Source organism: Sparus aurata, chromosome 21, assembly GCF_900880675.1.
Source record: "Sparus aurata chromosome 21, fSpaAur1.1, whole genome shotgun sequence".
Classification (NCBI taxonomy): Eukaryota; Metazoa; Chordata; class Actinopteri; order Spariformes; family Sparidae; genus Sparus; species Sparus aurata.
Genome location: NC_044207.1, coordinates 21,314,346 through 21,335,774, shown reverse-complemented (window position 1 = coordinate 21,335,774; position 21,429 = coordinate 21,314,346). Strand labels below are relative to the sequence as shown.

The 21,429-nt window shown below is 41.3% G+C and overlaps 1 protein-coding gene across 13 annotated transcripts in view; it reads right to left on the bottom strand.

Moving 5' to 3' along the window:
- Positions 1-17,437: 17,437 nt before the first annotated feature.
- Positions 17,438-21,429, bottom strand: part of adgrl2b.1 (adhesion G protein-coupled receptor L2b, tandem duplicate 1) — a 91,466-nt gene continuing 87,474 nt past the window's right edge. For 9 of the 13 annotated variants that reach the window (XM_030402094.1, XM_030402098.1, XM_030402097.1 and 6 more), the window contains one exon: positions 17,438-19,514. In XM_030402094.1, coding sequence (XP_030257954.1) covers positions 18,649-19,514 — 866 coding nt within the window. In that variant the 3' untranslated portion in view covers positions 17,438-18,648. Of the gene's footprint in view, positions 19,515-20,111; positions 20,166-21,429 lie in introns of all 13 variants that reach the window. The other 4 variants (XM_030402100.1, XM_030402103.1, XM_030402101.1 and 1 more) reach the window with 3 other exon arrangements.

The window sequence follows — 21,429 nt, the reverse complement described above, 5'->3', positions numbered from 1 at the left end:
GAAGACATGCGGTTTGTATTCTCATGGCTGTCTCAGCTTAAATGTCTCCAGATTCCTCATGGAAAGGATTGTAGGGGGTGATTTGCTGACGTTATTTACATGGAGAAGGTTTTGTAGCCTCCCAGTTGGCCAGAACATCAGGATTTTGGAATTTTTTGGCAGTGACCTACATCTGGATTTCTGCACTAGAGGGTGCCCCACCCCCTGACAGCCTCTTGCAGAGCCACAAGCCTCTGCTCTATCCCTGAGTTGCAGGCCACACTGTTGTGAATGTAACCCTCCGGTGTTCCCTGTCACACCTATCTGAGCAAGTCCTGAATCAACACTTCCTCACTGCATGTCTGTTTCAAACGTGAAACAAAGGAGAAGGAGACAGAGAGCATCCTCCGGGTCTTATTCTTCACGCTGTATGTGGATCAGTATGTGGAGCACCCAATCTGGTTTTCATCGTCAGTGCCCCACCCTGGCTGAAATACAATGGATTGGGAGCAGGCCTGTGACTTCTAACTCACTCTGCAGATTCTGTGCTGTGCCGCCAGTCTGGCCAATCTGCAGCCCAGGAAATTCCCTTGATGTGCCGGCCAAAGCAGCTTTGAATCCAATCATAAGGCCATAGGTTCCCTTGTAATAGTACATCCATGCTTTTTCACTTAGACACAGGGGAATTGCGTTTATGGTCAGCAATGTGGAAAAAGACAGATTGATTTTAGCCATGAATCTCTGCTCCCACAGTGATGTATAGCACGACGCAGTTAGTTTAGTAAACCTTCTCAATAGTTAATCAGTGAACTCCCCGGCGTCCCATGGCTGGAAAACAGTTAAAATCTCATTTATTTTGTTGTCAGTTGTTGAAATTTTATCATAATTTTAATATACAGTCAAATATACCGATTGGCTCGCCGCCCAGGGTGTGTAATCAAATCTATATTTGTCTTTGTTACTTCCAGTCTGTTATTGCGGCACGGTTTTCCATAGCAGAACGAGAATGGACACTTTAATTAAAGAAAGCTGGATAGAACGAGGGAATGGCTATGTCAGTCTTTCAAAGCCCAGTTGTTCATCCGTCAAACTTTGAACCGCTGTACTACGGACTCGAGTGTCACCACAGTGGGTTTTGAATGATTTTCTTGTTGTAGCCACCGTACAAACAAAGGCACCCCTGTAGATTTATGTCTCATCCCTCTCTCTCATATTGGACTCTGAGGGCTTTAAGGCTGTAATTAAATTCCAATCCCTACTCTCACTTCTCCACCGACTGTCCCTGTCTCTGTGGGAGGCTGAGAAGCTGGGTTTACCGCCTGTTGTGGTTTGTTTGAACGATCCAGAATTCTCTGGAAACCCCAGCCATTATGATAGAATTCACACATGTGGTGCAGAAAAGAGAAAAAGAAAAAGGGCCTGTGCTCATGCACAGACGCAGGACTGGTGGGACATCCGGTCTGGTCAGGCAGTTGAGACGTGTGTGCCTCACCCACATCGCCATCTCTCCCTGTGAACTGCAGGATTTGAGCATTCTCACGTCAGAGCCAGGCATTGCCATTCCAACATGTTGCTATTTCATGCATATGATTGTGCTTGAGGGGTGTTAAGATGCCCATATGAATAACTCCATCATTGCACCTATCAAAGCTTTTCCTTACCAGACGGCCACCCACTGCCAGAGCACAGATTGCTGGCATCGGCCCATAGCGGGGCCAACAAACTGGAATCAGCTGCAGCAGCAGGCTGTCAGTTGGGACTCCTGACAGCGATATGAGGGGCTGGACCGAGCAAGTCCAGTCCGGCGGGGACCAGCGGGAGAGGAAGGATGAGTTCTGCACCACTGATCCAGAGTGACAGTGATGGACAGGTTCAGAGAGGAGAGCTGATGGCCAAGGTTTTTCTCCTGTCTGGACAGTGTTTGAAAAGATGGACATGACGGTCGCAAGGCTTCAAAGTCCAACAGGGCATGTGTGCCCGAGTGCAATGCGCGCGTGTTTGTGCGGGCCGCGTGTGTGCGGTGCGTGCATGTGTATAAGTGGCTGTGGGTGTGCATGCATGTCAAACGGTCAAGCAGAGCAATAAATGTGAAAAGTGACACTGAAATCTCAGATCAGAAACTTGTCTGTGTTCAATTTTAGGTCAATTGTAGACAGAGTGATCTTTTAAATACACTGCATGCAATGTAAAAATACATTAGGGCAACTTATATTCATTCATGCTCATTCATTCCACTGATTAATTTTACGATTAATTGATTAATATAAAATGTCAGAAAACAGTGAAAAGTGCACTTTGCAAATTACCAAAATCAATCAAAGTCACAATTTCAGATGTCTTGTTTTTTCTCTCCCTCACTCTGAAACTGAAGGATTTTCAATTTACTATCAAATGAGATGCATCTGCCAGAGAGGAATCGATTATCACCACTGTAATCGATTGATCCACTAATTCCTCCAGCTCCAGATTTCAGGAAGTTATGAACCAACATTAATACCGAACAAAGATATTTTCATTCTTGGTTCTAGCCTATGCTGGTAGCCCAATTACTATACAAGCACCAGTCACAGTGGGACACATTTGCTCTTTATAGTGTTGGGAATCAGCTCTGTCTTGTTAAAAACCTGAATTATTTGTCACAAAACACACTCCTCTGCAGCCTGCGTTTCATCGAGAGTCAGGGTTCCCTCTGACAAGTAATTACGTCAAGAACAAACACTCCCAATGGCGGCAATTAATGCTGAACTCATAACACACAATGATGCCCCAGGGCCTGGGATCTAATATGAACGTTTGCACCCCTTGTTGTGCCGTTTACCCAGTTGTCTGCTTTGATGACACATACTTACACAGTTTTTCTTATTAAGTTGCGTGCATGTGTGCACATGTTTCCCTCACTCACTCTCAATATTTTTCCTCTGTGTCCTTTCTGTTCTATGTGCTGATGTCAGAGAGAAGGATTATACGTGCTATCCTACCCAAGGACAGGTAACAGAACTTGTATTTTTCAGAGACATATATTATCAAATGGTACAACTTCCAGACCCAGCCTGGCTGTATATCCTCTTGATGATGAAATGAATCTCCTTTGACTATGACTTCTCCTTCAAGATTTGCTGTTCCTCCAGGAAATATATTTCCGGTACATCCAGGACAGATTCCCCCCCGCTCCCCCCCCCTGGAAATAAGCTACAGCACAAGCCTTGTCCTCCCCATTTCTCCTGGATGCCTTCAAGGTCTCCGCTATATCTCACACATCCCGTGTCCCCAAAATTTGAATTGTGTTTAGTAAAATTCAATCGTGGTCAGGGGATGCTTTCAAGATCAATACTTGATAGGCTCAGTCGCACAAATGAAAGTGAAATGACCATTGCATATGCCCAACAGGGAAGATTGACGTGCAGCATTTGGAGTCTGCAGTTTGAGGGACTGCTTCCTCTTGTGCGTGAGGTGGTCAGAGGCAGCTCTGGGTTTAGGCTTTAGGGGCTTTGTGAGGTTGTTAAAAATGTTCCTGTTCTCTTTTCCAGCTGTAGCCTTTTAACGGTGCATTAAATGATGGTCCCCCCCCCACAACCCCCCCATGAGAAGTCACCAGGGAAAACAAGAATTGCCGTTTAAAAATCAAGGGAGGGTCAAGAACAATCCTTTTGCGCTAGTCAATCTTTTTTTTTTTTTTTTTCCTTTAAGGAGTTGTGTGGACGTGCAAAGAGAAAAACCAGATACACTTTTAAGGCCATCTTATATAGGAAACAAAATTTCTTCCAAATCTTCACAGAAGTGCAGTTTTAGGAAAAACAAAACATGCACTTATGTGCTTTAACTGAAGCCATTCCAACACATATGTCATCCTATGGAATATTACTATCATAACTGTGTTTCTACCTCCAGTTATCTGCGCCCACAGGGCTCATAATTGTCTTATAAACCATTCATTGAATAATAGGCTACTGACTGATTGATATAATTTACATACTGCTTAGAAATACTTTAAGTTAAGTGTGGTGGAGGGAGCATTTGATATAACAGGCATGTTTAATTTAACACTCACAGTTTAGCACCCTTAATATAACAGAGTATGGTAAGCTATACAGTCTACAGTCATAGGCCAAGTACATTCTGTGAGGCTGTACTTGGAGGCAGAAGTGCTTTGAGCTAAATGCTAATTAAAAAAATGCACATTTACCTTAATATTTAGCTGATGTTCACATCTTACTTTAATTTCATATTTGACATTACATTTCACTGAGACTGAAGCTATACAATCTCATGTAAAAAGAAACTGAATTGATTGATGGATTGATCACATGCTTATTAGCTAATAAAAAATACAAGCGCTAAACAGAAAGTATAGCTGATTGTTAGTATGCTAACATTTGCTACTAAGCAATTAACGGTAGGTAGAGCTAAATGTTAGCATGTTTATATTTGCTAATAAGCGCTATACAAAGTATAGCTAAATGTTAGTTTGCTAGTATTTGCTTATAAGCACTAAACATAAAGTACAGCTAAATGTGAGTATGCTAACATTTTCTAATAAGCACCAAACACACTACTCTTATGTACTGCACATTTAAATGCAAAGTATCCTAGAAGTGTAGCTGGGAGGACATTTTGAAAGTACAGTATCAGAGGAATTCAAATTTTGAGAAATCGCCTTACATGTCCACGCATACAACTCAAAACGATAAATGTAGCCTTGAGGACAACTTGAGTCAAAGCCTTTTGAGTTGAAGTCAAAAGGATTAATCTGCTGACCATGAATGTGTTGAAATGAATGAAATAGATGTTGAAATGTTTCACTGAATGGGTCAAACTTTGACTTCATGGTGGCACGACAGGAGAATTAAGTCTGTCCCTAAAGACAGAAGGTGACAATGACTATCTGTACAAAATTTTGCAGCGATTCATCCAATAGTCAATCTATTTAAGTTTGAACTCAAGGAGGTGGACTGGCCAACATTTCAACATCCCTACAGAAAAACGCTAGCAACAAAAACTATATTGTTATCAGTTTTATATGTTATATTTCCTACATTTTGCTGTATTAGGCAGAAAGCCATTGTTTGAATTTGAGTTGTTAGACAAGGTTAATTTCTTGTTTGACCTCAGAGAAAAACAGCTCTGACTTAGAGCCTCATACTGTGTATTTATCCTTCCTTGTATGGGCATAAAACCAAGGAGAAATACTAGTGTCACTGCTACATATTTCTCTTCCTTCTTCCACAATGTTCTTTTTTCAATTAACGTCACGACACGGAGCGTTCACATTCTCAGCACTCCTATGGCAGCTCTGAGTCGAGACCTTTCCTGATCGAGAGAAAGCAAAGTGATAAGGAAAGGGGCAGAGGGCACGGAGCACAGACCCTGAGAGCAGTGGGGGGAGGTCGACTAAAAAAGACCCCTCTTGCCCTTCCTAATTCCTAGTTTCTCATCGCCACGGGGGACTGGTGGTCGTGCCCCCGAATACGAGGAATGGAAATTTGTCGCCTCCAATGGTATTTGTAGCCTAACCAGTCAGTGGGTTTCAGGGGACTTCTGAATGTCAAACACTGCATTCAGGTGAGTCACAGAGTGTGATTCTTTTTACCTCAATTTATAGTGGAAATGTCTTTATTTTCCAGGGGGAAAACAAAACATTCAGACATCAGATGACAGTTACAGATATAATGGAAATCTGAGATTCTCCTTTCAGATCAGCATCAAACATCCAGCTATTATTTAATACTGTCATGTGATTTTATAGGTTATATGTAAATTCCAACAGATACGATATCCCACACTACCCTAAATCTGATTGACTGATGACGTATTTTTGTAGGCTAACCCGGAAGGTAGCATGACCCTGGGTCCCTTGACAAAAGGGCCAGTGAGATGAGGATTTTTGTAATTGGTTTCCGGATTACAGCCAAAAATAATCACTGTGGCAAGAACAAGTCTATGATACGTACACATTTTGTTCAGCAGCATAATCCTCACAGATGAACACCACTTTTGTAATTTCTGAAGAATTAATTAAGTCACTAGAAGTATAAAGCTGATGTCAGGCTGTAGACAGACTACACTGCAGTTGCATGACTTGAACATCAGCACCACTGAGCGTCTCACTACACAATTACTGTACACGTTTTCTATAAAGAGTTCAGTGTACAAGTTGTAAAGTGAGAGCTAGAATAGTTTGTGACTACAGTCGGCCTGTAAGGATGGAACAAGTCTTGAGGACTATCTTTGAGATGAGGGGACTGGATGTGCAAAAATGATTTACAGGTTTCCGGATTACAAACTAACTAACTAATTTTGTCAAATTATACAGTATACATTTAAATATGTATGATTTCCTTTTACTTGTAGTTTTGCCACTTCTGGTTCACTTATTTCCACAAAATGACTTTTGATAGTTAAATACATTTAATGTCAGACAATGTAAAGACTTTTACTTAAGTGTTATATATCATATAGGTGTCTTTCAAATTTTACCAAAGCAATGCTTAAATGCAATATCCTTTACTTTTTCCTGAGTATGAGCACTTTGGGCACAGCTGGAGGCATTTGCTGCATCTATGGTGGTTCATTGAAACAAAAGTCCTCTGCTACGTTCATGCTTTATTAAGACAAATTCACATATTCTAAAGACTGAAGGGGAGGTTTAACCCTAACCCGAATCCCCCTACGAACAAGTAATCCAAAATGCCCCCAAAAAGCTAATAGACAGCAAATATTATCCCCATAATACCTGGTGTTAATTCGACTTAAACACTCTGGCTGATCATTGAACTCTTCCTGCTTCACGCTCCTGTTCATGTCAACCAGCAACAGCGAACACAACAGCTGTGCACTCTGTGTTTTTTTCAGGCCATTCTGTATCCTCTGCACACCACGCACAGTTGATTACTCACAGGTCTGCTGCACAGGTAAAACACAGTCTGTTTAAATCATAGCTCCACTGATGCACTGATTAAATATAAACCAATGTGTTACTGCTCTAGTTAGGCACATCTGCTCGGGTGTTTTCCAGTGTAACAGTTCAGAGGCTGATCCAGCCTTTTTTTTTTTTTTTTGAAAAACTGGGTCTGATTTGTCATGAAATTGTGCCACTGTGAAACAAGCAGCTTTTCGTCGTGTTAATGGCGAAAACACACTCATGCTCGCGGGTGTCACTGGTGGGTGTGTGTTGTCTGCGACACCCGGTCCTTACACTCCGTGTCCTGCGTGTGTTTTTACTGAGCATGAAAGTGTGGCTGAAGGTTTTTTGCCCCTGGACGTGACCGGGGGGGCAGGGATGAGCTTTGTACTGCACTCTCTGCAGACCGAGCTGCAAAAGACGTTAGGAGGTGTGGGATGAGAAACTTGGATATTTCTGGCTGCTTCAAGGTTTTTTTTTTCTTTTCTTTTTGGACTGATCTCTCACAGAACGGAGAACACAGAGCCGTGGCTCAGAGAGACTCAACATCAAAATTTTATATAAAGTCGACAGTCGACAGCAGAAAAGCCATAATATTTAAAATATTATGGTTCTTCTGCTGTCGACTTCTGAATGTTCCCCCTTAATACTGCACAAATGAAAGAAAAGAAGAAAAGCGATAACTTGTGAAGAGCGCAGGAGCAGACATTTGCCCTGGTATTTATTATTAATTTTGCAACATTTTTTGCAAAATCTTTTCTATCCAGGAGAACCTGCACTTCTGTGTGAGCAGGCTTGCTTTCATACCAGCACTATGATTCAATTTGAGTCATTCACAGCCATTAAAAAAGCTCTGGAGTAATTGGACCAGGGTCAGGAGGGTCCCACTGAAAAACCTCATGTCTGGTCTGTGAGCCAACGAGAGGAGAGAGGTCGATCTTTTTAGTTTTATTTCACCAGACATGATAATTGTAACATTTATCTCCCCCTTAAGATTTTGAGTTGCAGGAGCTAATCGCTTTTTTTGTGTGTGTTGAGCTTCCTTGGTTGTAATAAAACATGCAAGTGAAATTAACCATTTATGTTGGTTATGATATTTTTCTGTAATATGACAGCTGGAATGAAACTAAAAACCTTGCTTTTTCTTTTGTCAGTTTTTGATTTTTTTTCTTAACTCATACTGCCTTTTTCAACATGTATATACATATATATAAAAATATGTATTTCACCTGTATTTTTTAACTCCTTCCTGTTCACTGACTTTATTTGCCAAACACAAAATTATTATCTATTATCATCTTTAACTGTGCTTTAGAATGTAATACCAGCATATAATATTCAGTTACACAGTATTAAAAAAACTAAACTAAACTACAGGTACCTTTGTTACCGGAAAATAATTCTAATTTTCAATCTTAGAGTTGCTTTACATTGAATTATATTTCAGATTTTCACCACAGACGATCCTCTGACTCCTGCCGTCTGAGTGATAAGGAGTTAAATTAACTGTAAAAAGTAAAGTCGTATTTTTCTTCTGCGGCAGAAAAGGAAGTGTTGAATCTCAGTTCTGGAGACCCCGCTCTCCTCCCATTGGCTCACAACCCTGGAGTCCCCCAGACGAGAGGTCCCCAGTTGGACCTTTCTTGGAAAGCTGCTTTGCTTCGGGGCTCACTGATAGAAGGAAGATGAAACAGCTGAGGAGCTTTTTTCTGAAATTTGATCTCCACCTCTGTAAAAATGTCAGGAATCTTTCCAGAGCATCAAAGTGAAGCGCTCAGTATTTTGTGTATTCACGAGTCCATAGAAGGACATTTCTCGCATAAAAGTTAATATTTTTTTAAGCATTGTTTAGACAGCAGAACATTTCCAAAAACAAATGTCACAATGAAACACTCTGTGCTAGTTTTTCTTCTGTGTTTGTGTGTTTGCGGGTGGTTTGGCGCATGTGTGTCTGTTAACTCCCTAACTAAATATTTTGATGAAATCCAAACCTTTGTTGATGTTGTCAGCAGTAAATGTCACTTAGCGGCTACACGAAGGCAATAATAAAACATGTCACCATGTGTAGTAGCTCGGTTCGAGCTGACGCTGAACCTTTATTCAACTTTCTTTCTCCCTTTGTTTCTTTTTTTGGAAAAACGTCACTTTGATTTTCAAACTGGTGGCCCAAGAAAACATTGCTTTGGGCATCTTTTGAATGCGACTTCAAGCATGACATTGATTATGTTAGCCTCATAATTATCTCCACATGCTACTGTACCACTGTATCTCACAGTCAGACGAGGCTCACAACATCCTGGGTGAGTGATTATAACAACTGTAAGCAAATTAGCTGTGAATAAAAGCCTTTTAAATAAAGCATTAGTCAAAGAGGCTCCCCAAGGTTTTAATGCTGTAAATGTTCACAGCGATCCAACAGTGAAGTCTGTGGAAACACAATAAAAGTAGAAACAGCCACCGTGTCAGTCTGAAGATGACTTATAAAGCACCGCCACAGCAAAACTATCACGGAAACACTTAATAATAATAACCATCATCCATAAATGGTCATTTCATAGCTTTAGTTAATGGTTGGTTCACTGATAGCAAACAATGAAATGCTTTATAAACCATTTTGCTTATTTTAAAGTTGCACCTGCGACCTATACAATTGCATGTTTAAAGCAACCATTTACATAACATTCAGTTTTCAGTTTTCATTGGATATTTTCCTGATTTCTAGCCATGATATCTCATTATACTTAATATGAGACACGTGAACCTTGAAAGCAGCATCTCAGAGAGAGACAGGGACGCCTTTTTGACAATTCTCACTTGTTTTTTTTAGACATTTTTATTTCACTTTTTCACACTCGTCCATGAGAGGCTTTTGTTTGTTGTTAGTTAGAGCTAGGATGAATTAAAGAAAAGCGAAAAGAAAGAATAAGAGTAAAGCAAAAGGAAGACTGAGAGTAAAGCGAAAGGAAGAATAAGAGTAAAGCAAATTGAAGAACAAGACTAAAGCAAAAACAAGAATAAGAGTAAAGCAAAAGGAAGAATAAAAATACATTGAATTAAAAATGCAGTGCAGGTAGAAATACAAGCAGACATTAACATACAGCTCTGTGTAAGTACATACATGCGTGTGCTTGTGTATTAGATCTGAGAACAGTGTTGTTTCTCTTTCAGCTGTGACCTGACACTTCTGCTAAAAACATTAAGGCTGCACTTTCAACTCGCTGGGTAGGTGGTTCCAAAAGTTTTCCTCCTTTAACAGAGAAGTCTGATCGTCTGAATGACATTTTTGAGCATTGCAATGCAACGGTGAGTATTTAATGAGGCCCGCGTGTTGAATCTACTGGGAACTCTAACCCTCTGCAGGGAAGGTGCATTGCCATGTAGGCATTAAAAAAAAAAAAAAAGGGTTTAGATTGCAATATCTTTTGAAGCTTTCAAAGCTGAACAGCTGACCGCCTTTTTTGTGATGGATTGGAAATGTAAAATAGGCGCATATGCGTATGATAGTGGGGTTTACATGTAAATCATGACTATACAGTTTCAGAGATAATACAGAAAACATCTGTGAGAACAATCCGAGAATGACACGAGTGAGGCTTTTTCCCTTGAAGGATTTATATTCTATCCTACATATAAGTTTCAGTGAGAAGAAAAAATAAAATTCTTATTTCTCAAAGATTTTTCTGTCCAAGGTGTTTTTGACAATACTGCCTCTTCGTAAATTGGCATATCAAAAGAGACTTTGAAGTGGCACGAAAAAAAAAAAAAAAAAGAAAGGCCAGATTTAATGTTCGCGTGTGTTTTTCACATGTTTGATGTCGGGTGTGATTGACTGGAATTTATTCACAAATTCACTTTTCTCTCTTTCCCAGTCCCGCGTCTTCAAAATTGCAATCATTACGCTGAGTCTCAAATGGCCCAAAAAACTGTGGGACCAATTGCTTAAATATGGGAAAATTCCTCTCTTGAGCCTTTTGACTAATAGCAGTCATGTGTTATGTTTCTTTTTCTCACCGGGGGGAACGCATTGCTATTATTTTAACAGAGACAACCCAACAAAAACACGGGCCTCTGTTGAGTGTTTACTGTATAATGGGTGTGACAGGCTACCTTAGTCCAATCCTGAGGTCACTGCTGGTGTTTCCTACGAGGTATGACAGTTTTACAACTGCGCGGTTCAGACCCGGATTGTTCCTGACATCTTGGACCGCTGCTGTTCTCCGTCTTTCTCACAATTTCTCCCTCTCTTTCTCTCTTGTTCTTCTCACTTTCTCCTCTCCTCTCCCCTCTCTCTCCTCCATTTCCTCTCTCTATAACACACACACACACACACACACACACACACACACACACAGGCAAGAAATTATATCAAGCCTTTCTCAGCCCGACTCAAAGAGGACTCTGGAGCATATTCTAAGCTGAAAGTCTTAATCTCTCATAATAGGCTTCTTTGTGGAAGTCGTAGAGGAAGCCCCATATTTCTTTTTAAACAGCCCACTGTCGGAGGGGGTTAGTTGTGGTGATATCCTAACAAGCGTTGAAACAACAAACTAAAAAATGCCATGAGGCTAAAATTGAAAATTCTGCAGCACAGGTATATTGTTATAATTGTACGGAGAAGATTATGTAACAGAAACACGATGACGGCAGGGTTTTCAGGGCAACATGTGCAGCTTTTTCCTCAACGCATGCTCTCGCACGTTTACATCCAGCCTATAACGCAGCCTATAAGTGCTGTTTGCATTGTGTGTCACGGCTATAAACATCTGGAGGAACCTGATTTCGGCTTGTTTTCACTGGCAGGAATTCTCCGGATCTTTTTTAAATGCTCACAGAGAAAGCCGAGTCAGCCAAGGCGCTGCTGCTGTTGTTGTTCGTCAGGACAGTGGCAGCCGAGCAGGAGGGATTCAGATGTTCTTTATCTTCCCGCTGCAGAGTGAAATGTAGAGGAATGTAAGCTGTACATTTACAGAGGCCCCGAGGAAATATAATACTCCTTCTCTGCATTGTGGCTGGGCTAATGTAATTATGCATAGTTCCTCCACGTGCTAAAGAAACGATTGCTATCCAACACTGTAAACACTGTCTGCAAGAACTCTCTATCATTTTAATAATGACAATGTTGGGACTGTATTGTGTTGTTGTCTTTGTAACCCTCAGCCGACATGTTGAACATACGAGAAATACCAACCGGGGTCCCTGGGAACTTAAGAATCATCAACATTAAGATACAATCGTCATAGTAATTATATTTGGAAATTAAGTTAATTTGTATATTGTGTAAAAGATAAATATTTTACTTTAATGTATACTGCAGCTCTTATCCCAAGTACAATCCACATTAGTACTAGAAATGTTCTTCACTGAGAAAACCAACTTCTGTCTTCATTTAAAGGCCATTTAAAGTCCTCCCTCCTCCATTTACACACAGGCTGAAGAATTATTTCATAAATCAGTCGATCCTGTTGCTAAACCAAAATTATTGTGCTGCTAACTCAGATCTAATTCTGTGGATAGTATGCAACATGTTTATGGTCATTTGCTTTTAATGTGCTTTTCTACGTCTAGGAATATGTGTAATTGTATTTTTGACCAGTGTTTAAACTTATCGTATCGCATTGCATCGCATTGTATTGTACGGCACAGCACTATACCGTATCCTACTGTACCGTACCATAAGGTATTGTGTCTTATTGTATCATATCATATCGAATCGTATCGTGTCGTATTGTATCAGAAAAACCTTATTTGCCATCCTTTGAGTTGTGGTACTTACATGCAAATACATACTTAATACACTCATATCCAATCAATACATAAAGCCTTCAAATGGCAAGAGTTCATATAGTTTGTATGATTTTCTTTGAATCTGCCAAAATCCAACCCACAGAGCAATGTGTGTACGCCATGGTCCACTCTAATGAATCTTATGAAGGCACATCCTCACAATAAATAATCATCTCATTATCTTGGGCAAATAATTTTGTGATAGTGACATAAAAACGATTGTAAGTAAATCTCACATTATATCTGGAAAACCCCATTTGTTACTGTGTGATAATGACATAAATCGCTCGCCAGCTCGAGAAAACAAATGAAGCTTAATTCGTTATCATTGGGAGACGGAGGAAACGATATGTTAGATCAATGAGCATCCATTAGGGCGTAATCCTGGTATTAATTAGTTTTTAGTAATTTCAAGAAAACCCACAGTCACACATCTGTCTGCTCCATCTGTGTCTGTCTCCCTCAGAGTGAGTGACAGAGTGCCCCTGTGACACTTTATTAAATTAGGGCCCTTGGCAAACATGAACTCAATGAATAGTTCCATCTATAAACACTGCAGAGGCGGGATTGTTTAGTTTTTTTTTTCTTGACTGGGCTCCCGCAGGACGCAAATGCTATGATATTTTTCAAAAAGAACTAATTAAAACAGAAACAGAAAAACAATGATTTGCAGCAATTAGGAGCAAACTGACAATGACAGGATTTAAAAAAAAAAAAAAAAAAAAGCACCTGTGAGAGATCATGAAAAGTTGAACTGGAGTCCGCGGGTGCCCCAGCCGATGGAGCTGAATAACATATGCAGTATTCATCCCAGTTACTGCAAAGTTTAGGATAATCCATGAAAAAATATGTGTACCTCAAAAGCACACACACGTTCAAGTATATATAGGCTACATGCAGTCAGCACACACACCAAATTTTTGGCCGTCCGCTGTGATCTGACTTTGAATCCAGCATCTTGTTTGATGTCTTTTTGATGATGGACATGAAATAATGTCCAAATCACCAGAGGCTGCAACATCAAACGGATTCAAATGAAAACACGGTAATGTCTTCTCGGACTGAGCTTTATTGCGCCTTCATTTGCCACTGCCCCATGGAAGCTGGGCTTTGACTGCGCGTAGATAAAAGATGAGTCGATAAGTGAAGCACTTTCATCTCCAACAAACTTTGACAACTTTTTTTTTTTTTTTTTACTTGCAACACAAACACTGCATGACTAATGCGCCGCATCATAATATAATCAGATAATCACAGAGGGGAAACGCCGGTGGCTCATTGAGGAGTCAAAAGGTTGGTGGTTGTATCTTTGACGAGGATAAATGGCGGGAAATCATCGCAGCAGGATAAAGAGAGTCCAGAATGTGATGATCTTTAAATCAAGAACCCCCTCCACCACCAACACCACCAGCACCACCAGCACCACCCAGTCTTTATGGGGAAAAAGACATGATCATCTATATATTGTTCAATTTCAGGATCCAATGTTCTTTAAGATAATGGGGTGAGGGAGCTAATACTGAGCACAGGTGACTTAGTGATAATGAACCAATATATATGCATCATGCAAAACCGATCCTTATGCTCGGCTAAGGGATCTCGGCACATTCATTCATCACGATTTTGCCTGTTATGAAAATGCAGACGAGGAAACTTCCCCTTCCTCGAAGTGACATCACCGACGCCCCGTAGGGGTTAGTCTCATGCGAGGCCGATCTGCGGGTGTTTATAATAAAGAAATTCTTGCAAGACATTGCCGGCCCGCTCCTGGTGAAACGTGAGCAGGGTCATTGACTTTGCATTTAATTCAAATCCATCTATAACTGAACAGAAGCCAGCTTTCTGTATAATTTACAGACCGGTGCTGGCTTTTGGACGGCTCTGTGTAAACTGAGAGGCTGATGTTCAAACAACAAGGCAGACAGCCCTGGTGGACTCAGAGCTTTGCTTTGGCCTCCGTGTCAGTCTCATGACAGCAAGCTGGCACCCGGCTCCGACTAATAAAAGTACACCACCCATATCCCTCAGTGACTGCATGTACTGTTCGCCTGCTGAGTGTGTGTGTGTGTGGTCAGTCGGACTCCTGGAGAGACACGGATGAAAGACACTAAATCTGCTGAATCTGTGATGTGTCTCCTCCTTAGATGATGTGCTGCAGTTCAGCACATGGAATGATTTAGATGCTGATGAGCAATGATTATGGTACATCTCATTAAACTTGCATAATTACTGTCATAGTGTGTTTATAAAGTGACAGTTAAAGGATTAGGCTGGCGCTATTCTATATTTTACTTACTGTCAACAGTAGAACAAAACAATTCATGAACTGATTGTGTAGCCAAAGCCTGATATAGCTTCTTCATCTGTGTCACAGACATTGATGGTTGTCCAAAAGCTATTTACATTTCTTCTCAGTCGCTTTGGCACGATCGTCAAATGCCAATCATCACATAATTTTAATTAATTTGATCACAAAATTAACTGCATTTTCCTGTCGCTCTCATACAGAAATCAAACGTGGGAGGAGAAAATTCTTCAGATATCCAAAATGGTGTTTATCAGCTACGTACCATATTGACATTCCTATAAAATGTTTCATATCACATTAACGTTACGGGTTTATGACTTGACTTTCATGTCATGAGGTGGAGGGGATGTTGGCAGAGGCTGCCAAGCCAAAGACCGCAGTTCAAGACTGCGTTTCAACTTTCGTAAGCGTGACACTGCCGGATATTTTTAAGAAGATTTCGGAACGATTTCCAACTTTGTTTGTGGCAACCAAAACAGGTATTTTTTACGCCAAAACACGATCTTTTCCTAACCCTAATCAAGTGTTTTTTGTGCCAATTAACCTGACTAGACAAGGTTGCCTCAACATAAAAGAGACAATCTTGTTTTGCACAATGAGATGAAAGCCCTGAATTTAAATGATCTATATATGCCTGAAAAACAAAGAGTAACAGTTTATACTCGTGACGAGGTCACTGGTCGAGGAACCCTTTCAACCCTTGTAGGTTGCTAGCTTGGAGGTTGTTGGAGCAGCCTGAAAAAGATGGAGGGCTTTATACCAACAATCCATATCTGGTGAGTGAGACTAACACAAACAGCTCGACCCTGCAGAATGTTTGCGTCATTCAATATGTATTTGCTTATATAACTCGACTGAAACAGGATGTGTACCCCAGGAATTCACCAACATTATTATTTTCTTTATAACATCTCAAACTCGCGTCAGAGGATCAGGGCCTGGTGCAAATAAACGTCCACTCCCGATCCACTCTTGAGAAAAGCGTGGGGTGGGGATGTTGGTTCATTAAATATTTATACTATATGTTACTGATGTCATAGATCATAACTGTTTACATGTATTACAGAACAGCTAAGCCACTGGCATTTGTGCCCAAGGGTACGATTATAAAGTTGTTCGGTAGAATGAACAACGATCAAAAATTAGGCATGTTTATGTTCATTTTATAAATAATATCAGTTGACTGATGTTAGTTATATCAAGCAGGGATGTTATTAAAATTCTGCTTTGTTTAAAATTATTTAACTGTACTGCAAGTCCCCACGACTGTCGGTGCAGCCGGCAGACTACGGCCTCTTTCCAGTGCCCACACTGCTAGTCAGAACATGATTTAGTGCGCCCCAATGTATGTCAAATGTTGTATGCCAAAAATACCAAGATGTCCTCTTGCATCCGGTCGCATTTTGCAGTATGCAAGCCAGAATGATTTTCTGGCTGTTCCGACCAACAGTCCTCTGTGCAACAGAAGATATGCCACATCGACTGAGGCGGCGACAGAGCACAGGCAGATTTCAGCTGCCTTCCAAACTCTTAGTTTTTCTGTTCACTTGCAGTTTTGCTCTCTGCAAACTGCAAAGAATGTACGAACAAAAGTCTCAAATAACGGTGCAATGACATGACGAAGTAGTGTGTCCCGAATACGCATACTGCAAGAAACAGTACGTACATTGCAGCTGCAGTACTTACTAAAAGTAAAAAGAAAAAAAGTCTGAGATGTAAAGGTTGCCACATCTAGGGCATTCACAACTTCTGCATTTTAGTAGTCATCGGCGAATCCAATGAAATAGTCGAGGAATCAAGGGAGATTTATCATCAATTCTTTTGAATAGCAGACATATAAACCCTCAGTAAGCTGAATCTTTCATTCTCTATATAGCTTAAATTATGTTTTTTGTTTTTTATGTGGCATAATGTAGGAAATTATTGTTTAAACAAAAAAATAACAACTAAAGCTACTGAGTGTCCACCTTCTGTCATTATGATGTCACTTTTTACAGCACGGTGCTAAAATCTCAGTGATTTTGATGTTCCACTGGTCAATTATTCTGCAAAACCTCGAGCCGAATCATCAGGTCAGGTATCCGCCATGTCTCGCTCTTTCACACCTCATCATAAATGCCCCAGTTTATGCAGGATATAACCAAACCTAGAAACTTACAAAGATCTTACTGAAAACACTATGACCTTACCAAAAAACACTATATATTCCTGTGTTTGCTTAAAAACAATCTAAAGTTCCCTTCTGTTGAAGTGTGTTATTTTTGCTTAAGTAAATATTGGTGACCAGAAAGTAAAGACAAACATCTTCATCGGGAGCTGATGGGTTAGGGGCTTTGAAAGTCACACATATTTTAGTTTTGGTCTTTTTGTCGACAAATGTAAGTATATCCCCAGCTTTTGGTCATTTTCCTACATAAATGGATCACAGTTAATCTTCTAAGCAAAGCGTGAATAAGCAGCCAGACGTCTGCGAACAAGAAAAAATTTCACATTTATTTGATATCAAACAGGAGTTGAATTAAATATCAGCTGATGATGGGCTCTTACAAAAGAAATAAAATGAACCTAATCAGTGCTGCAACAACTTTTTCACACTTTCCAACCATGTTCTTTTTTTTCTTCTTCAGTTTTTTGTTTTCTTCTTCTGAATAGTTCAGTTAATAAATTAATTAGTGTCAAAGGATGAAACATGTCCGCAAAAACTGCACTTCGCATTGACATGAACAGAAGTCCTCAAACCTGACAATTTTCTTTCAAGTAAAATAAATTACACAAGTTTTCCAAATTCACCCCAAATCTGTGCATGGCCTGGTGTTAACAAATATACTACTGGCAAAAAACTCATCATTCATGAAAGCAAAAAGCACTTCACAAGCAGAGACGTGAGCATGACTTCATATGGACTGATATCTCTCGAAACTTTTTTTTGTTTTTTTTTCATATTCAAACATACTACAACGAGTCAAGTGTGAGAGGAAAAAGCACATTTCCACCATTTTGATTAACCTTGTCTGAAGAATCTTATTAACATCGAAAGGGCATTACTACTGAATGGTTGCCGTTTCTTTTCTTTTTTTTTTTTTTCTTTGTTTTTTTTTTTGTTTACTTACACTAGTGGTACAGCAAAATATATTTTCTTTAGCTGTTACTTTGACAACAGTTAAATGTGCAATAGAGAAAATATAAGGCCTGAGTCTGAATTAGTGGTTTCTTAACTTTTACAGTCCCGACTGTGTAGTGGAGCCACACTAGTACTAGTTCTGTACTTTCCTCATGACTATAAAGACCCTGGTTCTGTAAAGTCCCCCAGGAATATGACAGGAGTTTCATAGTTCTTTGCTTCGAGTATTTTTTTTTTTTGTATCCCTTATTCATCGACAGTACAGAACAGAAATGCCAGACGTCTCTCTGTCACGGCAGCATGTGTGTCGTTCTCCGCACCTCTTTTAGTCCAACAGCAGAGCTTTCACAGTCCACATTTGTCTGGCCTCGGATGGACGTGTTTTGTGTGTTGATGAGATTTGTGTGCAAAAGTCATTTCTTCATTCCTTTTTCCCACCCAACAACATTTCACTTCCTGTCCTAACAGGAAGGGCATGTTGAGTGCGGAGCCGGGCTTGCTGGCTCTCTTGACATCGACTGAACGGACCCATCTGTTAAATCCTATGCAAATAAAGACTCAGAGGCTGGTAATGAGCTGCATTTGTCCGTCGGTGGGTGCCTCTCCCTCCTGTACGCAGTCTTCATTGTTGGGTGGGATGATGCACCCGTCGCTGGTGCCTCGGTTTATGTGGTAGTAGGACATGGGCTGCGGCGCGTCGCCGAGCTCGGGCATGCTTTTATGATACGCATCCTCGCCTTCGCTTCGGGGTGAGGGGGAGAGCTCCTCCTCCTCCTCCTCAGGGGGGTAAGGCGAAGCCGAGGGCGAGGGTGAGTCTCTCAAGTTTGGCATGCTTGTGTAAAGGGAGTCTCTGTTATTGTTGGGTGAACTGGAGCCCATGTCCTCCACTGCGGTAACAGTCTCAGAGCCATGGCCACCCTGCCCCTCCAGGCGCCTGGGGGCCTTCTGGGCGCTGTAGAGCAGGGAGTGAGTCCTCTGGGGCAGGAGGGGGGCCTCCAGTGCCTCCTTGTGGTGGGGGTGCAGGAGCAGCTCCAGGGTGGCGTGTCCTCCTCTTCCACTTACTCTCTGGGGGGATGAGGCCTCGGGGTGATCTGCCACGATGGCGTCATCCTCGCTGCCGCTCCCACCCCCGCCACGGTCAACTGTCACTCTGGTCTGGGGAGGCAACGGTCTGTCCCGCTCCCTCTGGGCGTCGCGACCTTTGGGGGCCACGCGGGGCCTCAGGTTGTTGTGGACAATCTCAGATATGATCATCTTCTCAAAGGCGGCATCGTCCAGGTTGAGGCCCCCCAGCTCACCCGGGGCTCTGACGCCCACGGACTCATAGTCGTCGTCGCGCAGGGAGTAGCTGTTGTTGAAATTGCCATTGAGGGGGAGGGTGTCCATGGCGCTGATGTCCCTGCTGTTGCTCAGAGAGTGCTGTCCTGCAAGAAAATGCAGAAAGAGTGCATGAGGTATGATTTCATGCCTTTAAATAGAACAAAACAATCTCCACCACGCCATTCACATACAACTTGATACTGCTCAGGACACTTCACTCTTGTGCTCTTTGATCTCTGGGTTAATTTTAATTTTATGCAAATACGACAAGTTTTAAAATTCAAAGGAGAACCCAATTAGCTCCCCACCATGTCCATCCTCATCACAGCTGAATATCATTATAGCCAATCTAAGCGATTATCCTGAACAATATTGGAGAAATGAAAACAAAAGATGACTTCAAAAACTTTTAAAAAGTATAGTATGAGAAGATGGCATACAGGAGCTGATGACCAGGTAACAACACAGCGGCATACAGAGAGCGGCTGACTGGATGGGAGTTAAAGAAATAAATAAATGCAAGCTGATGAGGAAGTGTTGTGACATCGACAATGAATAAAACATTCCAGCCGTTAAAGGAAGGCAAGACAAAAGAGTAATGTCGAACACAGATGGCCAGCCACCTCTCTGCACTGGGGCCCCACAAGCACAGCAACAGCCCCGACACACCACGGACAGACAGGCACGGTGCAATGACTCACTTTGCCACCACTCACATCAAGTGTGTCTGCTCAGGCTATCTGGCCTAAGAACAGCTGATGTGCAAAAAAAGTAAAACAGATGCTTTCTTTCAATTGCAGCAAGAAACAACAAAATCACCGAAATAAGACAAAAGTGGAAGCTCGTAACATCCAACCGGGATTCAGTCAATCCGGCTCGGATCGTGTCCTTGCAATTAACTGTAATTTAGCCCACGTGATGCTTTGCTCAAATTGTTGAAGGTGGGTGGAGAATGACAGCGAAATTACGTGTTTTAACAGTTTGAGTGGAGCTAAAGGACAAACCAAGGACAACTGAATCCTGGACTCAGCAGGTGAAAGGGTTCAGCAGCAAGCACAGTCTTTATTTCAACACAAAGAGTAACAGAACACATCCTGACTAGATCATTTCTTCCTGAATGACACATATACTTTAAAAAAAAAAAAAAATGTTTTACCCCCTTGCAGAAGCGTAACATCTATCACTTTTATGTGAACAAAACACACGCACGCACACACACACACACACACACACACACACACACACATATAATTTTGTGCAGCACTATGACTAAGCTCGAGTAGCAGGATGAAAGTGAAGGCGGGGGGCTAGTTTGATTTGATATGAGGATTTTATTTATTGGGTACACTGTGAGCCTGTTACATTTTGTAGGGTGTGGTGTGGTGGGGGTGGGGGGGGATGATGTCACAGTCACTCAGAAAAAGGGGAAACTGTAGTCTTAGGTTTCAAACCAATGTGTCAGAAAATGGATGAATTGAATTGAGGGGAAGAAAGAAAACGACATCAAAGACATTTCTAAGAAGAGTGAAAGGAGCAAAAGGGCAAAAAAAAAAAAAAATAAATAATAGGGAGGAGGGAAGATTATTAGACACTTCTCTGAATAGACCCCACTTCCAAATTTGCATTTGTTTATGCCCGGCCTGTAATTTTATCGCAGACAGGTATTGTCTACTGGGAGCGAGGGAAATGATGTGAACAGAATTCAACTGGACACGGCGACAGCTGCACTCTGGGAACTGTTCCAGCAGAGATTGTTCCCCTTACCGAGTTTTTACTGCATCGGATGAACATCTGCAGAGTATTACTTAGTATTAATACACTTATAATAGAAGACACGCTCATCCCTTTTCCAGGAGCTAAGTGTAATGACTTTAGCAGGCGCTGAAGTTGACAGTCTCTCTGCGCGCATTTCATACTTGGTTGGTGATCTTCACACCAGGTTTTGACGTTTGTGTGTCACTGCGTTGCCTCCTAGCCTCAAACTGTTTTCCATATGTAAAATCTTTGAATTTTCCTCCC